The sequence below is a fragment of the Pseudopodoces humilis genome, chromosome 4 (genome assembly GCF_049639895.1).
Source record: "Pseudopodoces humilis isolate 2021_Gansu_Grassland_sample_001 chromosome 4, ASM4963989v1, whole genome shotgun sequence".
Classification (NCBI taxonomy): Eukaryota; Metazoa; Chordata; class Aves; order Passeriformes; family Paridae; genus Pseudopodoces; species Pseudopodoces humilis.
In genome coordinates, this window is record NC_142203.1 from 25,389,820 (window position 1) to 25,412,565 (window position 22,746).

Here is a 22,746-nt window from a genome sequence, read left to right on the forward strand (position 1 = left end):
CACTTCCTAGAACTCTAACATCAATAAATCCCATGTAGATGGGATTGTTTGAAAAATTCAGACAATAGCATAGCCTTCTGTGTCTTAATATTGTGTATTTTTACTTAGGATTAGTCAGTGCAAGTTTTCTGAAAAGGGATCCTAGTGATCTGAGAAGGCAGAAAGAAGTTTTTAAAAATGCCTTCTCTATCAACCATCCAAAGTCCTCAGCTCCAGTGAGGAGGGAGAAAAGAAAAACATTTATGTCAGTGCTAAGAAATTGAATTGTATTTTTCAGGATGGCTTGAAGAGAAGAATTCTGTTACAAACCAAGAGCTGCTGTCTGCTGAAAGACATCAGTCAGAGAAAGTAGTTAACCCTGACCTGTCACTGCAGATTCAAAGGCAGTACTTTGTCACAAGTGCTGTATCATCTGCCAACATTCACAGTACAAATACATCTGTGGAAGAGCTTACTGGAGGAAGCATAAGAAAGATTAAGACAGAAGAGGCAATTTGTTTCTTAAACCAAGAAAAGAAAATCCCCAAACCATCTGAATCAGAGAGCTGTAAAGATGTGTCTTCCAAACTAGACAAATCATCCTGTAGTGGAAAGCCTGCATCACTTGCACTTGCTTCTAAATGGGCCAACGATGATTCTGATTTGAACAACTTTATTATGATGAGATCTAAGCATATAGTCACCCTAAGAGAAGAAAAACATTATGTAGATAGACATGAAAATGGTATGTGAACCAATTTATTTTTCAATTTTTCCAGATTTAATTCTTCTCTATTTCACTAGTTACCATAGGTGCTAATTCATCCTAGTCGGTTATTTGAAGTAAATTGGCACCATTTTTATGATCTTAAATGCAGATGAATTTTTAGCTAAGTATCTTACTTTTTGTTGTTTTCCTTAAGATATATTTCTTTATATGGTATACTTGGCATAGGGGAGTGCTCTTTTTTTGGGACAGGATTTTTTTTGTGTTGGAAGTGGTATTTCATAAAATAAATATTTGAGTTTATTCCGATTCTGACAAAGTAGCTCTAAATGGTACTTACTTCAGGAGATCTCTTCCATCCATATGTTCTGAATCAGATCTCATGGCCACTTTGGAGAAGTAGTAATCCTCAAATTCACTGTAGTATCAAACAGCAAATATCAGTACTCTCACTTCTGTAGCCTAGAAAATGAATAGGAGTTCTTAATTTTCTGAAATGAACAGCTGATTCATTTGAGCCAGCTACCTTGGTGCAAACCCCATCAAATCATCAAATAATGCAGAACAGGTATTAGGGAAAACAGAAAATTGTTCGTAGGCCTGTTCTCACTGCTGGCAGTACATGGGAACTAGCTGAACTTTGTGTTCAGCATTGAAGAAATGCAAAATAGCTGAGAGAAAAAAAAAGTGGAAGTATTTTGTTTGTTTTTAAAAAGAAGTATCTGTGACATAAAGTAGCTGGTGACAGTGGCATACCTCCAAATTCACTTTCCAGGATAAAATTATATGGAAAAATGAAAGAATTTTTTTGGCTTGTATGGCAGAATTTTGACAATAACTTTTATCTGTGCTTTAGTTAAATGTCCCAGCATTATAAAAAAAAAAAAAAAACAAAAAACCCAAACAAACAGAAAAAAAACCCCAAAACCAAAACTACAAACAAAAAAATGCCAAAACCCCAGTTGTTACTGGGGTTTAATTTAATAGCAGCAATAATTCCTGTAGAATTGGGATATTTGTTTAATTGTAATCTTATGAAATCTTATGTATGTAATTATTTCTTGGTAAAATTCACGTGTTTCTGACACTGTCAGAGATGCATGAAACTTTTCATGGCGTCAGAAAGCAATAACCCAAATTTTATAAGAAACCGAGGTACCTGAAGTTTTATGCTGCCATCTAGTGAGCCTTGACCAGAACTGCGTCGCCTGACAAGGATGAGGTATCACATTCACCAATAGACTTGAGGAGGTTTAAGAAGATTCAGTGCAGATTAGGATGTGTACAGGTAGACCCCAGTGTCGCAGATCCATTACGCCTGATATTTAGAGAACCCATTAAAATACAGGGGTCTGTGATAAGCCACATCGATGTAGAAATTATATAAATCATTGCATCCTTTTGCAATAAAGAAAAGTTTTTGTCAAGGGTCGCACTACTGAAAGCTAGAAGGGCCAGCAGTGGTTGTAGACCTCTTCGTTGTTTGATTCATTTTTTTAAAATATCATTGTGTGTAATGTTTAGAAAATACACAGGAGGGAAGTAGTAGAAACAATTCAATGATCTAATTTTAAACCCCAGATATATTTTCAAAATAAGGCAAGTAATCTGAGTTAACTAGAATAAAAATTCAGTTCTTCTTTTCCTTCTGTCTCTGTATTATTATCTTGTTTTCTGAGGAAAGTGGCATTCTTAAGTAGAAAAATCAGTAATATTTAGAAGAATATTCTTATTCAATAAGAACCCCTTTCCCAGAAAAATAATCAGAAATAAAGAGAAGAAGTTTTGTGGCTAGAAGTTGTAGCTCTTGCATCAGTAGGTATCAGGAAGAAGGAAAGGCCACATAGAAGTATTAGCACGTTTCAAAAGATATCTAGAAGACAGAATAAAAATTATTTTCAATATGCAATTTTTTCTCTTTTTCCATTTGCAGCTTATATGTTCTTTCTGCATGGTTTAAAGTGTCTAACCTTTTCTACTCACACTTCATGTTGTATTTTTCATAATTTGAACTCTTTGTGGTCAGCAGCATCTTTCTGTCATGAATGGTTTTTTTCTCCATATAAAGTCATATGAGGTTTCCTGTGGAGCTATATTATAGAGCAGTAGTACCAGCTCCTTAACTCTCCCAGCTCTGTATTTCTGCCCTTAGGAAGAGCAATATAATAATGCCTGACTTCTTGGGCTGTGAAGGCAGACAAGGCCTAATCTGTTTTTGTGCCTTGAGGGTTTTTGTACTGTAAAAGCCCATGAAAACAATAAAGAAATCATGAAGAGAAAATGTATGTGTCACAGAAACAACTTAATTTGAAAGTATTTTTGCATTAGAGTGATTTATAGAACAGTTTTATTAATCATTGAGCTAGTTTTGTGATATTTATAGCTAAATATTCACTTGTGGTTCCATTATTTAGTGGTACAGCCTGAAGAGCAGCATATGTGTGTTCACAAAGATGATGATTCTTTTTGTGAGACTGTAAAAACAGAGGAAAGATCTCCAGAGAATGAAGACAGTATCACTGTCAATATTCAACCATCAGGTATACACTATTTTTGGAACTGCTTTACCTTCTCCCAGGTAACAAGTAACAGGACCAGAGGAAATGGCATCAAGCTGCACCAGATGAGGTTTAGATTGGATATTGGGAAAAACTTCTTCATTGGAAGGGTGGTCAGAAACTGGCTTCCCAAGGTAGTGGTGGATTCACCATCCCTGGAAGTGTTAAAAAAACCGGAGCATGTGGCATTTGGGGCCATGGTGGTGCTGGGTTAACTGTTGAATTCAATGATCTTAGTGATTCTGTGCTTCTACATAATTTTGCAATAGAATTTTATATTAAATAATTTTACTCAAACAAATACAGAAATTATTAGACTTAGTCTCTTCTCTGTGGCTGAAAGTATTGCAAGTAACAGAAGCAAGACGGATATTTATTTTGCAAAGAGGTGAGAGCAAACTATGTAGCTCCATCTTAAGACTAAAGCAAATTGCATGCAAGGTGAAAAGAGTAACTTGGACTTTGAGTTATGTCTGATCAAAATTAGCGGGCATGAAATCTCTTAATGCCAGTCAGTACCTTCTGTTTATTATTCTGCACATTTCTGTCTGAGTAAATGAGAAATGGAGATGAAAGAGATCAGCAGTCATTTTGATAGGAAAGGTCTTTAGCACAGTAGAAATAAACTATGGGTTTGTGTCATACATGACTGGGCCTTACCCCTTGAACTCTAGCTGTTGTAAGATGCATTGTATCAAAGAACATAATGGACAACACTTTTCTCATGCACTAGAAATGGTTGAGAACCTAGAAAATATTTATCCAAGCTATTATAAAGCCTCAAATTAAAAATACCCAGCCCTAGGAAATTTCAGGCTTAGCACAGATTAGTTGGTTTTCCATGGAAATGCATTCATTCCAACCCATGTGCTGCTTAATAAGATTTTCTTTCGCAGAACCAGTGAAAGAGTAGTCTTCTCATCTGTTCCTGAGATGGGAATCATAGCTTTAAGCTTATTTTTAAATTACTTTTTTCTAATTAATTTTGAAGCAAAATTCCTGTAATGCAATTGAGGAGAAATTTTAAAGCGTTTCTGCAGTCAAGACAAAAATAATTAGCATTTTTCAAATTAGCATTTTGAAAATGACTATGATGTAGAAACAGGCTACTATAGAACAATTGAATAGTAGAACAATCTTAGTGTGAGTCACAGGAATAAAAAATCCTAACTTCTCCTCATGGAATTTCATATATTATGAAATGCATGGAACAATGTGTTTACCTGCTGTGAAGATCAGCTGATTGCTACCACTCAGGAGGCTCTGTGGCAAGTAACTTTTTTCCATTAATGTTGCAGCTTTCATGAACAAGATGAAGTTGTTAATGTTTTGGTAGGTCTTTTGAATATTCGTGTCCAGTTGTGGTGTGTGAAACCAAACTTCATTAGTATGTTTTGTTCATTGTGTTTTCCAGAAAGCCAATTCCAGGCATTTTGCCTCTTGGAAGAAGCAGCCATCCCTGTATTAAAGGATTTGACACATCTGGGTGTACTTGCTTCTGTTACTTGGAGCTTTGACAGTGTTAAATTTGATCATACAAGGTTTTTCTTAAAACAGCAAGAGAAAGTGATATGTGATAATTTTCAACAAGGTATGTCTTTTAAGCAACATCTATTTTTTTCTTTAAAACTAATACAGATTCAATTGGTGACAGAAGGTTCAAGATGTTTTATAAATTATAATTTATAAATAAATTAATGATCAGTCTTTTAACATTATATCTTATAGAGTTACAACTGATTTCCTTTTATTCCAAACATGTCTCCTTGTTGTTCAATGTTACGTTTATTAAGGTCAATATTGCATTACAAAAGTAGTCTAATTGGATTTAAATTTAAAAGATTTTACATATGCTTCAGAAATATTGTTTCTATAGCAAACAATGTTTAATCTTTTCTCGTGCCAGATTTTAAAATTCAAAGCTGTTTATGTGGGGTTTTTTTCTTTTCTTTTAGTAGCTATGTTTTGTCACACCTTCATGATGCCAAATACTATGCCTATATTAGAAATTAGGAGCAACAAGAATCCATAATAATTTGTTTTCTTTCTGACTTCATTTCTCTCTTATGTGGAGAGCTCTGTAAAACCAGAAAAACAAGAAGGAAAGTCATCAAAGTTAGTGACCCCTTACAAAGATTTTTTGACTGTAAAGAGAGAGTCAGGAAAACTTCATAACAAAATAGAGGCTTGTTTGAGGAACATTTAGAAAGTCACTTGGTATTTTGTGTTATTTTTTGAGTTGTACAGCTCATATTAGGCTGTTTACTACCTGCCAAGTTTCTGTCTATATTATGTCACAAATTATGCAATAAACTCTTGTCGCAATTTCATCACTTTCTGTGCTGAATTTTCTCAATGAAAACATTAACGACCATGAAACCACAAATGAGAAAGAAGGCAAACAAGAAGAAACTGTAGTTGGCCCTGCAGAATGACAGCCTGTGATCTATAGAATTACCATATTAAAATGTCAGCAGAAGCCCTCTCTTAATGTGAGGGAGTTTACAAAAAAAGCAAACACTGTCTTCACAAACATCAGGGACAAATATGGTCTCTATATCTGTATCAGTGAATCAAGAAAGGAAAACATTAGTGAGAAAAGTATATAGAGAATTTCTACTGCTTCTCTGAATCAAGGAAAAAATATGTAAGAGTCTGCATTTCAATTAAAGATTAAGAAAACTTACATCCTCTCAAATGCATTTACATGCTATGGAAATTGCATTTTTCCCCAACTAAAGCAGCAGAAGGAAGTAAGAATATTTCTTGCTGAAAGGTCTTCAGAAACAAGAGAGAAAATATCCAATTCATTCCTAATGACTATTTCTCTATCTCTGTAAGAGATACAGAAATCTTCCTGGTAACATCTTTTATTTCCTTCCCAGTTTTAAATAGTTTCACAATATCCAGTCGTATTCCACTTTACTCCAGAGGATGCTGATACATTTTCTCCTTAATCCCTGAGTGAGCATAGGAAACAATCACTTACTGTGATGGTAGTGATCTATTAGCAGATTGCTATTCCCCTGCTGGTCTTTTACGCAGCAAATATCACCAAGTGCTCCAGTCTTGCATCATGAAGCTGTTTCTTACTGTGTTACTTTGTTTCTAATTTACCTGTATTCCCCACTGAGTTGTTATGGTGATTGGTTTAAAGAGCTGAACGTAGTCCTTCACTAACAGAGCTGAACATTGACTTTCTGTCTTTTGATGCAGAATAGTTGTGAGATCTTTGTGTTTCTTGGGGTTTCCAGCTATGTCCTTCTGTATGCTGTGTCCTTACATTGATTTTTCCTTCCCAAGTGCTTTGCTTTCCTTTTTGAATTAAAAGTTATGTTAATCCCAGTACATAGAACTAGCTACTATTTTCCTCCTAGAATGCACCTTCGGCTGTAGTATTTTATTCTTTAATGATCTTCTTCAACCTTTTTTAGTATTTTGAAATATGTGTTTTATTATTAAGCAGACTTACTCTGTAGTTGAGTTTTCAAAAATTTCTGGTTTATGATAATGAAGTGAACCATTACTTGTGTGGAATTCCCAAAATTACCTTCTGTCTTCAACTAGAAATTCCTTCCTGTTCAATCAAGTCCTATAGTACTATCCATATTCAAAATGGATACATGATATGGAATAGGAAGCCCATACATTTGTATGATGTGTGTAGGGCTAAGAAGAAGCAAATGTCATTCAAATTTACCTTCTTGAAGGTGAAGATTCTTGTCATGAGATATTAATTAGGTGCAGAGAATTGCCACACTAAAATCAGTAAAGCAATGTGTTCCCTCCTTGTCCCACAAGCACTGTCTCTCTGTACACACCTTTCAAAAACACCACCTGTGTGCCACCTGCTCTGGGTCAGATGGCCTGAGAAAAGTTATGCTATATTATAAGCTATTTGGCAAGACCACCAGATCTGAAGGTTAACCTTTGAAGTTTATCTATGTTTAAGTGTGTTTAACGAAAATGCTTAGATGCCAGGATCTTTTAAGCTGACTATATATATATGTCTAATGTGACTTGTGAAATTTTATGTAGACCACACCTCTGTCTTCTGTTTGTAAAGGTAAAATAGATGAGAAGGAAATCATGCTGTTCAGACATGCTGCTCTGGTACACCTGCTGGTGACAGTTCGAGATTTGCTACTAACTTGTGGCTTGGATACAGCTCTAGGTTTGTTTTCAGTACTGAGTAATGATACCCAGAAACCCAAAGATTTGTGGAAGTTGTGCAGGCCATCCCTCACATTTGCCATCGGGTATATGCTCAGTTCATGACTAATAGACCGGTGTTTATGTTATTCCATGGATTTGTTAAGAACTTCCACATTTATAATGTCTTCTATCTCAGAATGACAAATTTCCATTGGAATCTCTGTGTGGAAACTGAGGAGCATGTTAAAATGTCAAGTCCTTTCATCTTTTGTGTGTGTGAAACACTTTACAAGTAAAATATTGCTGGGCTCTATGGAAGTGAACTACTTAAATCTGAGAGCACCTTAAGCAAAATCTTAAATGTTATCTAATATGTCACAAGGGAAGAAGTTTTAACAACACTGGACTTACATAGAACCCCCCTTTTTTTGGAGCTTTTTCTGGTCTTGTTCAAATTTGGAACATGAGAATCCATTGTAACCCAGCTTAATGCCTGAAATGATAATGCTGAGCTTGTCAAATTCCCATAGTTGTCTATTTTGAATTTTCAGATACCTCTGTCAGGATAGATCCATAAGAAGTTGAAGTCAGTGTATATGAATGTCCTAGGAAAGTCAGACTCCCTTTGTCTTTACAGGAGATAAAGTTGCTTCAGAGCATCTACCTTCAGTCTGAAATATCCCTTGATGGATGGTGTTTCCTTAAAATTGATGTCAAATGTAAAAATTTATCTGCCATAAACTGAACTGTAGGGAAAAATATTATTTTGTATTTCCTTAAATATTTCTAGCAGTAAAAGAGTAGGAAGAAGAATACAGAACAAATATATAAGTAGAAACCCAAGTACAATTCTATCATTACACTAAATAATGTAGAAGGATGGGAGGAAGAAAAATGGGTAGTTCTTCCTTGACTGTTTGTTGTAGCAGAAGCACTCTAGATGATATTTCAGAATTACAAAAGCACCTGTGTTTCCAAACCTGAGCAACAGCTCACACAGGAAATTGTACAAGTAAAATAACAAAAAAATTAGAAAATTGAGCAAGATACTAAGTAGGCCTTGTAGTCTTCACTATTGTGTTGATGAGCAGTGATTCATCATGTAGTTATATTGGATGTATTTCTTCTTTTATGCATTTTAAGATAACCCCATTGTTCACCATTTATTCATAGAAGGCATCATTCAGAGTTGAGAATAGTTGTGTAATATGGCAAGTGGTAAACACACAGGACAAACAAGCTTTAGACAACCGTGATAGAAATACTGTTGTTAGTTAGTATAAACAATACAGATTAGTTAAATATAAGAGTTGCTGCTAGCATCTGCAGTTTTAGGATGCAATCTTTGTATAATTCTATCTGGAGTTACATAGCAGATACTACATAAAGTAGAGCAATTTTATAAACACCATTTGTGTACCCAATTAGTGCTCATATTCTCCTTCCATATGGAGGAGCCATAAAATTTCCTCTGTTTTTGTGTAAGATACCTTCACACAAATTTTAAATTGATGTGCAGATGCTTGACAAATATATTTTGTCACTTTATTTACTTCTTTTGTTGCTTTATTAACAGGTTATTTGTCCAAGGCAAAGGATATCTATAAAAACATTTTAGAATCCTGTTTGAATAATATCTGGAGGCAGTTGAAGATTATACAGTACAGCAGCCAGAAAAAGCATGAAACTCATCCCAAAATAACAGCACTTCAGTGTGAAATGTTAAATTGGATGAAAAGTTATGGAGAGAAACAGAGTGTTAAGGTTAACACAATGTAACCACTTTCTCTTAACAAACAAAATTGTTCCAGATAACATGAATAATTGCAAAATTATGTTTTAACAAGGGTTTGTTTATGAAAAAAAAGTATAATAATTACCTCATGGTATCTATTAAGTAAGACTAATATAAATTTTAAGAACTCTGTCACAGCAATGCAAGTTTTTGTTTGCTCAAATCTCCTGTTGTTGCATGTGTTAAAAACATGCAAAAGAGTTTTAGCATTGCCAGGGCTTTATCTTGTTGCAGGTGGTTTTGTTTTCCTGATAAGTATATTGTATCACATCAGTTACTGAAAATTATAGTATAATCTTTTATTTGAAAGCATCAATCATCTGACACAGAGAGAATCATAGTGCAAGTCATGAATGTGTGCCTAAATGGCATGACTTGGAGTGTATGTATGCCAAGGAGTGTGTGGATGTTGTCATCCACAGATAACTTCTGTTAAGCCGTGTATCTAGCCAACCTCCTGGCATTGGAATGATATAAGAAGAAACTATCTGTGAGTGATAGCTTTGACATGGAAGAGAGAGTTCTGGAGGATATTCAGATTATCCAAAGATTCTCTTTTCTGATATGTGAATATTTTGGGTGATACGATGCAGTGAAAATCACCACTTTCCTTTGCAAAATATTTATTATTTCTTTACAGAATACTGATCATGTTAGGAAACAGAATGAAATGCGTAGTGTTAAAAATGTTCTGTTTGGAATAGAATTTATGATCCTAAACGCAGCCAAAAAAAGATCTTTAGGTTTATTTTAGCTTCTTTCCACACTTTACTTCCAGGGGATTTATTCTTCTTGTGTTTAAGAGTTGCACTGGGAGCTCTGAATATCTTATGATTAAATTTTGCTGAGAAGAACAATATAATACCTTATTATACACCCTTCTATGATTTAAATTAAAATGAAACAACTGATTGTCTTGTCTGTCCTTCAACTGACACAGTTTTGCATTCTTTTTGTCTTCTTAAGAGCAACACATTTTGCTTTGTCATACTAGGATTGTTTTGTAGGAGGTATATGAGAACCTGATGTTGTTCCACATGCATGCAATACTATGTTACATATTATTTTATTCACAATTACTAATTGCTTACTGTTTCCTAGCATTCAGAGACAGGTTTTTATGAGCCAGTCTAGGTAGAAGGAGTATTCCAGTTTAATAAGAAGTAAAAGTTGTACTCAATGAACTATTTACTGTTCGATCATATCACATCAATATCAGTTAATATGATGTGAAATATTATAGTCTCATTATCCTTTTATTAGCCAAAGTTGTTATTGATGCAGGATTGTAATGGGATATTTCCTTTGCAAGGAAGAAGTTACTGCTGATTTAGAAAAAAAATTAATTCTACTCTTTGTTTCATTATCTTTTGTATTCATGATTAGATACAAAATGACTAAAAATTTCATCTAGCTCATGTGACTGTATAATGAGTCTGCTGAATTGTGTGTGGAAAAGCAGGTCTACATTTTTAAACGCAGTTGTCCAAAACTGCTTATAAAGATGCCAGTGGATTGTTGACTGGTTCTTCTGTGCACCTACTTAAGGAAATTGAAATCTTATGATTGCCTTATGATTGTCTGACCAGAAGTTATTTTCTGACAAGATCTAACACACTTTTAATATTTACACATATGATTATCTTATGTATGTAAATCATAAGACTGAGCCAATGCTATGTGCCTTCTTAAAAATTTTACCTTGTGTGCACCATGAAAAGTGTCTGTTGGCATAAAAGTTCAGTGAGCAACCCATCAGACAGTATGGTGCATGTATGTAGGTACATATTCTTCTTTATATACTTAGTGTAGTATGTATTTAGTTTGTATCAGTTGAAATGATGGACAAGGTAAACACCTTCTGTGTTGGGGATTCTTTTTAATACTGTTAGTTTGGTAGATTCTAATCCTTTTCAACATTTTTGTCTAAAGCAATATTTAACAAGTCTCGTATCTCTGGCAGAAACACTTTCGTGACTTCTTCTACAGATTGGAAAAATCTTTCTCACTAGTTCAGCAGTACATACAGTACCTCTCTCCAGTACATCAGTACTTTGCAGGCTGAATTCTAGATATCTTCAGCTTAAGTTTTTTTTTCCATAAGGATAGTGTTTCAAATTTGACAGATCTGTCTAGTACAATAGTAATAATGTGATATAATATCTTCAGATAGTGTCTTTAAGTAGCATTCTTTTTGAGTACAGGAGCAGGCAATTCCAAGCAAGTCAAAAGCCAAGCAAGCAAGGCAGGGATCTTCTAGAACTTAGGTGGAAAAGGAATATATATGGACTTTGGAAGTCACTTACAAACAGGTGACATGAAGGGACTTTAAAGAGGCTCTTCACTCCTGTAGGGAGAAAATTTAAATGGCCAAAGCTCAACTGAAGTTCAAGCTGGCCAACACCATGATGGAAGACAAAAAGAGCTTTTTTAAATAAGTCAAGTGCAAAATAGAAATCAGAGATAACATTGGTCTGTTGCTCAACAAGGCTGGTCACCTCACAGATAGGGACATAGACAAAGCAGAGGCATTAAAACAATGCCTTGTTTTGTCTCTGTCTTCAATCCCCAGAGCACAGTGTTAGAAGACTGTGAGGATAATGTTAAAATCCCAGCCAATCCTCAACTTGTTTGAAACTTGCTACTCCATCTGGATGTGCATAGACATATAGAGCCCAGTGGGGTTCATCCCAAGGTTCTAAAGGAGCTCAAAAATATCATTGTGGGAATTCTTCCCATTATTTTTCAACAGTCTTGGGAGCCTGGAGAGATCCCAGTTGATTGGAAGGTGTTAAATGTTGTTTCAATTTTCAAGAAGGGAAAGAAGAAAGCCTCTGGTAATTGCAGGCTTGTCCATCCCACTTCAGTGCCTGTTAAAATTATAGAAAAGTTTATTCTGGGAGTTACTGAACAACTCTTGAAAGACAATGCAGTCATTGGCTGCAACCAGCATGTGTTCAGGGAAAAGTGCTACTTAACCAACTTCATTTCCTTTGTTTTCCCACTTATGACAAGGTGACCCACCTAGTTGACCAAGGGAAGCCAGTGAGTATAGTTTTTAATTTTAGCAAAGCTTTTAATATCGTCTCTCACAGTATCCTAGATGAACTGCTCATGACAGAGGTAGACAAGTCCATAATATTGGGTTAGGTGAGCAATTGACTGGTGGGTTGAGCTCAAAGAATTACAGTGAATGGAATTGCAGTACTGGCTGGTGGCCAGTGACCAATGGTGCTCCTCAGGGCTCAGTTTTAGAGACAGTGCTCTTAAATGTTTTTATAAGTTGTCTGGACACAGGAATCAATAGTGTATTAAGTGATTTTACTGATGACACTAAATTAGGAGGAACAGTGGACTGTCTTGAGCATAGAAAGGCCTTACAGAAAAATTAAACTAGGGAGCTGAGCACTCACCAGCTCTACAAAGTGTACTGAGACTGAGTGCCAGATTCTCCACCTGGGATGGGGCGATCATGTTTATACATACAAATTGGGAAAGAAGAGACTGGAGCCTAGTGGGAAGGGAACAGAAGTCTGGGTCAATTGCAAGTTGAGTCAGCAGTGCCGTGGCAGCCAGGAGGGCCAGTTCATGTCCTTAGGGGCATCAGGCCCAGCATCACAGCCGGGCAAAGGAGGGGATTGTCCTGCTCTGCTCTGAGCTGGGGAGACCTCACCTCGAGTGCTGGGGGCAGGTCTAGGTGCCACAATATAAGTAGGATATCGAACTTGTTGCTTTTGTCTGTCCAGAAGAGGAGGACCAAGATGGTAGAAGGTCTCGAGGGCAAGAGGAGGGGCAGCTAAGGTCACTTCTGTTGTTCCTTGTGGGGAAGAGAAGGCTGAGGGGTGACCCCTTCACAGCCTACACCTTCCTCAAGCGAAACAGCAGTGGGGAAGGTGCATATCTCTTCCCTCCGGTGACCACTAACTAGGACACAGCAACTGGAATGAAGCAGTGTCAGAGGATGTTCAGGCACATTAGGCAAAAGATTCTCCACTTAGAGGGTGGTCTTCCCTGTAACAGGAGTGGTTAAGTACCAAGCCTGTCCAAGTTCAAGAAGATCTTGAACATAGTCATATGGTTTAGTTTTAAGTAGTCCTGTGAGAAGCAGGCAGTTGGACTCTATCCTTATAGGTTCCAACTTGAGATATTCTACAATTGTTGTTGTGGAAAACTCCAAAGTTTCTGGTTTTGCCATCTGTTTATTCAATCTTGTGTGTTCTATGTAGAAGAGAAAGAAAGATGTATGTGGATTGAAAGAAAAAAAAATTAACATTACTACAGTTTCTTTTACTTGTCTTCATACAGATACTTATCATTACAAGGATGGACTCTGAAAAAGCTGCCTTCATTCACTCATTATCTGGGATAGAAGGTAATTATTTTATGTGATTTTTTGATATAAAAAGTGGCTGTTACTCTGTAGATTGCTGCATTCCTGTTTGAATACTTCGTGCAGGTGTTTCTTCCTTCTCATCAGGAGCCTTCCTACATACTTTTCTCATACTGTTTAATATTTTGCAACTCTTCCATCATCCTTTTATCTTTTATTTTCTCCCATTTAAGGGTTCTGTTTTAATGTGTTCTATTGCAAGAGAGTGGTAATTTCTGTGTTGAGTCAAAGATTTTTTTAACAGAACATGAAGAAACTGTGGACAGCCCATAGCCTAATTATATTTGCATCCATTATCTTGGTCAGATTGTTTCATTGTTTTTAGTTCATTGTTGGTCACAAGCTTTCTTTTTAAAAGTCTTGACTAAGCTCCCCAGCGTAAAGCCTTGAATGAGTAGTCAGGTACAAATCATATTTTCCTTTAGCTATATGTTGCTGATGTTGTTTGCTAATTTGTTAAATATGTCAGCATAAGCTGTATCAATCTATGAAACTCAAGGCAAAAATATACTATTTCCAGTATCCCACCTCCCCACTGATACAACTTGCACTTTCGTCATGTCAACATTTTACCTGTGTGTAATTTTACAAGTACAACCTTGTTCAACACTGCAAATTCAGCTGGTAAAACAAACATGTTTCCTTTCATATTGATTTTTTTATATTCCATTTTCATAAATCCTACTTGCTTGAACCTTATGAAGTATCGTGTATTGTACTGTTCTTTTGCCTTTAAAATAAAGTTAGATTTCCTGTGCTCTTAAAAGAAGAAAGCCTATCTTTTAGAATGTTTTGAAAGGGAGGAGGCATGTTCACAGTGCTTTTGCTAATAATAATATTTAATGAAAATTAAGATAATTTAAGTTTTAAGACTTGGTTGCAAACACAGGTCAATCCAACTACACTTTTGAAAATAGGCACTTGTGTAGTGCTGGGAAGGACGAAAATTTAACAGAAAAGTTTTAGTGATATGAATGCTTAGCAGAAGGTTCTCTAGAAATGAAAGGAAGCTTTGATATATAAAAGATGTTTTTAGGACCAGTTGTTGCTGAAGCAGCTGAGAGAACAAAGGTTTAGTCGAGTTGGAAGGTTTAGAACAAAGGTTTAGTCAGTTAGAAGGAGGTTTTATGGCTAAAGTCCGACAGGTTACATGGTCTTCAAACAAATCATGTTTTCTACCAAGTAAAAAAGCATAGACAGAAAGATATTTTTTTACCAAAGCAAAAACAATTTTCCACTGCAAAACAAGTTTCAAAGTTTAACATTTAATTACTAACTCAAATGATTGGTTAGTCACTAACATAGTATGGTAAATTTAGCCGTTTTGATGGGATACATGTAAATGTGAAGGTATTGTGTATGATGCTGATTGGTTGTTATGTAATAATATGCACAGCAAAAGAAAGAGATATAATGCATTGTAACTAAACTAAATGGGCTTCAGGACACATGGCTTGCCTATAGCCAGCAGCTGTAGGAATACCCACAACCCCTTGCTGTAATCTAGTCCATAGAATAAACAGCATTATAAAGAGCCATCTGTAGTCCCCATCTCACCACTGTCTCTTACAGTCTACTACCAACATTCCTTCTTAGATACATCTTCCAGTTAAAATTTCAAATGTATAAAAAGTGTAAAGAAATTAAACTTATTAAAGGGGCAAATATGCTTCCTTTTGTATTACCCCTTAATACTTCATTTTAAGGTAATGGGGTTGTGAGTTTGTGAGACATTAAATTTGTTTGTGTTACTTTTTCCTTGGGCTCTGAAAATGAAGTTTCTAAACCATTACATCAAACAGTACAATACAAACAGAAATTGTACAGGACTTCAGCAAGACAGAATATGTAATACTTGAAATTTTAATAACCTGTGTTGTTCCACATTTGCTACTTACTGTTGTGTGTTGATTCATAGTGATAGAGGTTCATTTATTTCATAAACTTTGATTTTTTTTAAGCAGGTTTGAAAGTTGTGGATTTGAATTCTGAGAAGAAAGGAAGCCCTTTAAGTTGTAAAGAGATAATAAGCAAGTAAGTCAAATTCTTGATTCTTGAGAACAAATTCTTTAGTCAGGACTAAGGTTCATGAAACTTCAGTTACTTTAGTTCATTTCCATGGGGCTTTCCAGTCTGGAGTAAAGTCTTCATGATATGAACCTACAGCTTCATTTTTAGAGTTGAGAATTTTGTCGACTCTAGAAAAATGCTTGGTGGGGCTTAGGGGAACTTTAGGGAACAAACAATTGTATATTCTTTAAATGTTGTTTTGCCTGTTTAGGAAAACTTTTTTAGTAGAAAAACATTATTTTGGCATATTTTAGAAAACGGTGGTGAAAGTGCATAACAGAAGAAATGACAAGTTACATTTCTGTAAAATAAAATATTTCAGGCAGATAACCATAGGAGGAAGAGTACAGATTTTGATTTTTCAATTAATTTTAAAAGGAGTTGGAGACTTAGCCAGGAAGGGTAAATAATTTTTTGTAAACAGACTTTAAGCAGTTAGAATTCATCAAAGTAAAACTGAGTTTATTTTGTCCTGAGGGTAATTCTACCTACACTTATTTTTATTTATATTTTATTGTGTTTTTTTAAGTCTTAGTAGATATTCCTGTGTTATTGTACATAATCAGCAAATTGGAGCTGACTTCCCTTGGACACACTTCTCATTAGTAATGGAATATGATTATTCTGAAAATTCTGGCTGGAAAAATCTGTGCAAAAATCTGAGTGTTACTTACATGACTTTTAAAACCACCCTCCCTGGAACAATACAAATGCGTAAGTGCTCTCCGGAATTGTAATAAACAGTTAGACTGAGATGTGAAAAGAAAATATTTTCTGTTCCATAAATTGCTATATTCATATGCCTGTGAAAGAGCATGAGTAATATATTACAAGAGCTAAAGCTAAACAAACAGTGCTGGGTTATCTATGCGGCAAGGAGGTGTTTTTATTTGAGTGTAAACCTAGTTTTGGCCAGGATGTAGTAGTACATGTGGGTTCATAAGACACTTGTGCCAAGTTCTTAAGTTGTTTACAGCTTCTGCAAGCTGTACCCACCCTTCCTCATCCTAAGGGAATGTTGTAGATCTAAAAAAGTCTGAATTAAAGCATAATTTCAAAGAGATTCAAAGGACTTTCATTTTGGGGAAAAAAAAAGTATAGAGTGGAAGCATTTTTTTGGAGATGAATAAAAGATGCACTTTCAAATGTCCATTTGTATTTATTTAGATATTATGTATTTAGAACATCAATAAGCAAAAAGCTCCAGTTTTTTGCTTATTAAACTATTATCTTACATATGTAAAATGTTTCAGGGAATCATGGTGGTTCCTTTCTTCTGGAAGTACAGATTCCATATGTATTTCTGACAACTGAAGGTCTTCTTAATATGCCAGATATTCTTCAGCTTTTTGAATCCAAGTGAGTGAAAAGAACCTATTTAATCATGTGGACTATTTATTTTCTGATTTTCAGGACATGTTGTATGTTGACATGACAACAGTATGTTGTTCTACTCTGTCTTGTATTAGCCATCTGTTTGGCTATCAGGTACATTTCTGTGATTAAACTATTAGTACTTCAAGAGAAAAGAATATAGTTTTTTTCTGTTGAAGTTGATAACTTAGTACTAGAAATTCACACACATGCCAGCAGAATGGAATTGGCCAATATTTTAATTGTAGCTGGTACTTTTTAATCAAAACAACTTTTTTAATTGTCTACTTTTCTCTGGAATTCATAAGATTAATGAACTTTTCTTTTCTTTAATGCTTCTTGGTCCTTGGAAGACTTTGTATTTAATTCTTCATAAAAATTACTTTGGGATTTTTTTTGGTTTTTTTTTTTTGTCTACTGAAGCTATGCTAAATACTCAAACTGAATAATAGTAAAACATCATCTTTCCTGGTGCATCACAGTGTTTAGGAGAGGTTAAGTTTTCAACAAAAGCTAATTTACTCATAAAATTCAGATCCACTATTCACTTAGTTTTTAATTCTCTATAACCTGTATGAAAACTGCTAGGGCTGTAAATCATTGTGCTTCTTTATTATTTTTTTGACATAATTTTCTTGAATTTTGCTTTCACAGTAATAAATACTTGGTAAAGCTACCTTTTATCTCATGAGGGAAAAGTGAAAAGAAAGAAAGAAAGAAATAGGGACCAGAGCAGCCCTATCTCTCAAACATAATGACAGAGATACAGATAGTTGATTTCACCATGTTGCAGGAGAGACATGCCTTTTTTAATCCTGGCTATATCCTTGAGTCAGCTGTGGAGCCATTTTTTTGTCTGTGTCCAATTACAGTTAAGCAGGGATAAAAAATAAATGTCTTTGACATTTAAAATTTGAACCCACAATCTGACATGCTTTTAAACTCTGTCTTGAACAAGTTTTCTGTTCAGCCTGGCTATAAGCCACATAGCTGGGAACAATGTTTTGTTACTTTTTAACTAGCTCCTTATAGCAGTGATGAAGGACTTAAATAGGTGAGCAAACAGCTGTACAATTTCAGAAAAGCTAAGAGTTTACTTTTTTTAAAGTTTCTCAATACACTGTCCATACAAGTTTCTAGAGGACATACTGCTGGCAGATTCAGATTTAGGTCTCTTGTGTCTCCCAGTAAAATGTAACAGGAGGCTGTGCTGCTGGCAGTTCTAAGTCAGTCAGAAATTTTAGGATTATACCAATGGCAATCAGGGAGTTTGCTTTGCCTTGTGCTGCACAATTGTGAAAGGAGGAAAAGAAATACAATATGTTAAGTTTGTCAGAAAAAGTTTCTAGGAATCTATCTTAGTTTCTATATTACCTCTTTTTTTTTGTAAACTCAAAGCCTGGATGTCAATGTCATACTCAATGCGGTTAGAAATATAATTTAATTTCACTAAATCACTACTACATTGATATGTATTGTTCAAGTGTGTCTTAAAGTGAACTGAGCATTTGAGAAAGATCAAGACCGTGTAAGTTAAAAAACTATATTAGGGGGTGTACGTTACCAATTTTCTTTAAGAAAATAGTATTGTTTTACTTGTCTGAGTTCTAATGAAACAATTTTACTTCCTCAGGTACAGCATTACCTTTGTTGAAAGAAGCAGTAGTTACTCCTTAAGGCTTTTTGGAAGTGTAGATCGTTACGTTGTATTGACAATAGATGAAGGTACTGCTATCTTTTTACAGGTACAGAATGAAACTACTCTGTCCAAGTTCTGTTATGTGTTTGGTCACTTTTAGGCCATATCTTCAGACTTCTGACTTATCTTTTCTTTCCCATAATCATATTCAATTCATGCATTGTTTCACATCACAAATCATTAACCCTAAAATTCTGTCTGTGCCAGTTTGACAAGTTTAAAATGTTCTCAGTTTCTTCACTGAAGTAACATTTGACCTGTGATTTGATTATATGAAATGTAGTTAAAGGATGCATACTTGAAAATAGGGTTGTATAAAGAAATTTTGTAACAACCAATTAAATGTATTTATGATTCTATTCTCTTACCAGTGTGCATATTAATTCCTCCCATTTCAGATGATTATCTGAAATAGTCTGTAGAATAAAAAATAAAAATAATAATAAAAAATAATAGTTTAAGCAATAGCATACTACTTGAATTCTGGTATGCAGCAAGACAGATTACTGGTAAAAGAGCTGCTTCTGAAAAATAACACATAATAAAATAATCAATTAGTATTACAAGTACAGCATAGACATTCCTACAAGCTACTGCAATTAGCGATGTTGTACTTTATTATAGAGTCAGTGTAGGTATGATAGGATTTGTATAGGCCAAGTAAGTACTTCAGAAGTTTATAACAATATTTTACATCAATCTTAAGAATAGCCTATAAAGGTATTGACAGTGTTTCTTTTTAGAGCAAGGAAGAAGAGGCATAAAGCCAAGAATCAGCTTTTTGAAGTTCAAAGAAAATAAAAGTTGGGAATACAAGCTAGTTCTCCCAGTTCCCATATGTGTCCTTAATGCTGACATTATTTAGCTGTATTTATGTTTGGTCTAGGTTCTGCATATTATATTGATAGTCATTAGAAGCTTGGGGCAGCCATGGTAATGTTACAAATTAGTTATTAATAACTAAATATTATTTTTATTTATTTGTTATTTAGTTTTTACTCTTTATTTAAATTTCATGGTAGAGTATGGAAGAACTAAATTATGAGGACTCTTGTGACGCTGTAATATCGAGACTGATGGCATTATCACTCCAATATATGTGCTGTTGGATTATTTTCTATTCCAGAGAAAGACTGAGTTCAGAGTAAGTTATTAAATTCTTTTGTTATCCTGGTGTTTTTAAAACTTGTCACTAAAGAAAGCTGCTTATTAAAATAAATTGATATTCACTTATCTTTGAACTTCTCTGTAGGAATACATTTATCTTAGAACAATTCAAGTATTGTAAACTCATATTTCTAGTGTGCTTTGAGTTTTTTGTTTGGTTACAATGTTGTTGTGCTTGTACTGAAAAACTCAGTGAAATTGTGAAAGTAACAGTGATCACTGGAGACCACCAAAATGTTACAAAATTTGGTTTTTATTTGTAAGCCTATTTTTAGTCTTAGAAAAATGATAAAGAAATGGTTGTTATAAAAAAACAGAGTTTTGGGAAGGCAGTACTAACATGAGGTGTATTTCAAATCAGCAGGTCCAGAAATTTCACAGCAATAAGGATATGAAATACTGGAATTTTTCTTACATCTCTTTGAAGTAAATTAACCCCTACAAATGCACGGTTGTGAATTACTGTGTTAGTATCACTGTATATAATTTGCAACTGGGGAACATTCTTCAAATGGTCTTCCAGTGTATCAGTAATTCTCCTTTTGCTATGGAAGCACACCTTTTGTTGACATGGTTCATAAACATTAATTTATTTCCTCTTTGGGGATTTTTTCTCTATAAGCAAGTGGTAATTTCCTCTGTTTTTTTTTTTTTTTTTTCCAGTGTCTCCAGTGACTGACCTTGATGCAGACCTTTTGCTTCAGACCAGACTTGCTTTTCTGTAGACTATATTCTCTTTTTTCTTTTTCTTTCTTTTCTGTTTTTCTGTTTTATTTTCTTACAGTCCATCCTTCAGCAGTCAGTCCCTTAATGTACTCTAGTTCTCTTTCCACAGATATTAATGCTCAAACTGTACCAGTATTCTGAATTCCAGGAAATTAAACAGATATTTATGAAGACATGGAACAAATGGTTTGAGATTATTACATGTGCCTATTAAATATTAGTGATCCAGTAAAACTGTTTTACAGGTACAGTCTCAAGGGAAATACTCTGCTTAATCTTGTCTTAATTTATGCCACCCTAATTGAACTTACACAGAAGTCAGAAGACTTTGAAGTGAAGGTAATTTTTTTCTGTATTAATATTCATAATATGATATTTCTAAAAGCTCAATCAAGTATGCCCTCTACATCAAAAACACAAAATAGCTCAAAATTACTGACATAAGAGAGGATCTTAATTCAGTGCTGGTAAAGTCAGTGCAAAGACTGTGTTGACTGCAATACAAGTTGAATCAGATTCAAATAACTGTTGAAGTCTTTTTATAACTAGGAGTGAAAAAATGAGGCCATACCTTTAATAAATTTTTAGAATACATATTTATCCTTCTTATGTCTTAATTTGAAGTTTCAGATAAATATTATGTTGCTGATGTGGCAGAAGAAAAAAAGAAATAATTGGCTGCCAGCTAGTTTGCTTTTTTAATGTGACAAGATAAATTCTCTAAATCTAGAAAATCTGTTTTACTGTCTAAAGTAATCAGGATTAAAAAATGCAGCAGAAGTTTCATTCAGTTTACCAAATTGTTGGTAACTTATATTTTTGAACCAAGTGATACCTTTTTAGACACATTTTTTCACTTATCTGCTGCCAATGTTGGGTACAGATCTTTATGAAAGTCATTATTATTTGCATATTAAAATTTGTATAAAATTTACCTGATTAAATGAAAGTTACAAGGGCAAAGAGAGGATGAAGCTTTTTTCATTTCATTTCATTTCACTCAGCAGTGTAGATTGTGAAAAAATTATAGCTTCAAAATGTTACACATCTTCTTAAACTGTAATAAGCATCTCACAATTGTCTTGTTTCATTAGGAGCTCATATTATACCCAGAAATTTGATTACATATAAAAGACCTATAGGATAAATCAATTAATTTCACCTACACAGGATTTGCATAAATAAAGAGTGTAATTGCAGCCAGGCTAGTAGTCAGAGGTTAGTTTTTCTGCATGATAAGCATGGATCAAGTTTAATTACTGCAGTACCAACTCTTGTGTTCAGGATGACCCTTAGTTTTCACCTCAACTTCTGTAGCAAATTAAGACATTCCTAAGAGTAGGTTTTAACCAAGAACATTATGTATCACTTTTAGGTAATTCTTACTCCAGGGATCGAAGAGACAGCACTGGTAATTCGTCAGATTGCTGACAACATTTTGATAGCATCTAATATCAGTCCTCATGAGTGGCTGGACAAATCCTGGCTTTCGGTCTTGCCATCTGAGGTTTGTTTCTCTTCCCATGAATTTACAGGGTTTTCTTCCTGTTTCTAAGATTCACAAAGTTTTAGGATTTTTTTTGTTTGTTGTAGTTCTCTTAAAATATATTACTAAAACAAGCATTATTATATATGGATATCTAGATATGCAGATATTTATACAAGCATATTTCTAGTATATATACTAGATAGATAGAAATTTCCATCATCCATGTCAGTGGAATTAGATGTAACTTGGACTTTTCCTGTGCTTTCACAATTAAACTGTAGGGAAATTTATCCACCACATCTGCCTGCCAATTTGTGCAATTCTACAGTTCTAGGCACTAGGTTTAAAAAACTATCCAGATTGTAAAAGATAACTATACAGTGGCTCATCAGCAGTGCTGATCCATTATTGAAGTCAATGGCATTGCTTCCCAAATTGCTCTAGTAAAAGATGGTAAAGACTTGTTTAACTCATGCAGTTACTTGTTTGACTCATTTCAGTAAATGCTGGAACAGGCTCATCAATCACCATCAAATATATGGTACCCTTTAACCTGTACAGTAAGGTGCTCAAATGAAACTTATGGATTTGTTCATTTTATGGGACAGCTTTGAACT

The 22,746-nt window shown here is 34.6% G+C and overlaps 1 protein-coding gene across 1 annotated transcript in view; it reads left to right on the top strand.

Moving 5' to 3' along the window:
* SHOC1 (shortage in chiasmata 1) overlaps positions 1–22,746 on the top strand; it is a 53,192-nt gene that overhangs the window by 25,028 nt on the left and 5,418 nt on the right. Inside the window, exons 15-26 of the mRNA XM_088054350.1 lie at positions 278–724; positions 3,121–3,246; positions 4,679–4,855; positions 7,331–7,438; positions 8,996–9,183; positions 13,520–13,586; positions 15,569–15,638; positions 16,204–16,388; positions 16,928–17,033; positions 18,682–18,793; positions 19,770–19,891; positions 20,886–20,979. Of these exons, the coding sequence (XP_087910476.1) occupies positions 278–724; positions 3,121–3,246; positions 4,679–4,855; positions 7,331–7,438; positions 8,996–9,183; positions 13,520–13,586; positions 15,569–15,638; positions 16,204–16,388; positions 16,928–17,033; positions 18,682–18,793; positions 19,770–19,891; positions 20,886–20,979 (1,802 nt within the window). The remainder of the gene's footprint in view (positions 1–277; positions 725–3,120; positions 3,247–4,678; positions 4,856–7,330; positions 7,439–8,995; positions 9,184–13,519; positions 13,587–15,568; positions 15,639–16,203; positions 16,389–16,927; positions 17,034–18,681; positions 18,794–19,769; positions 19,892–20,885; positions 20,980–22,746) is intronic.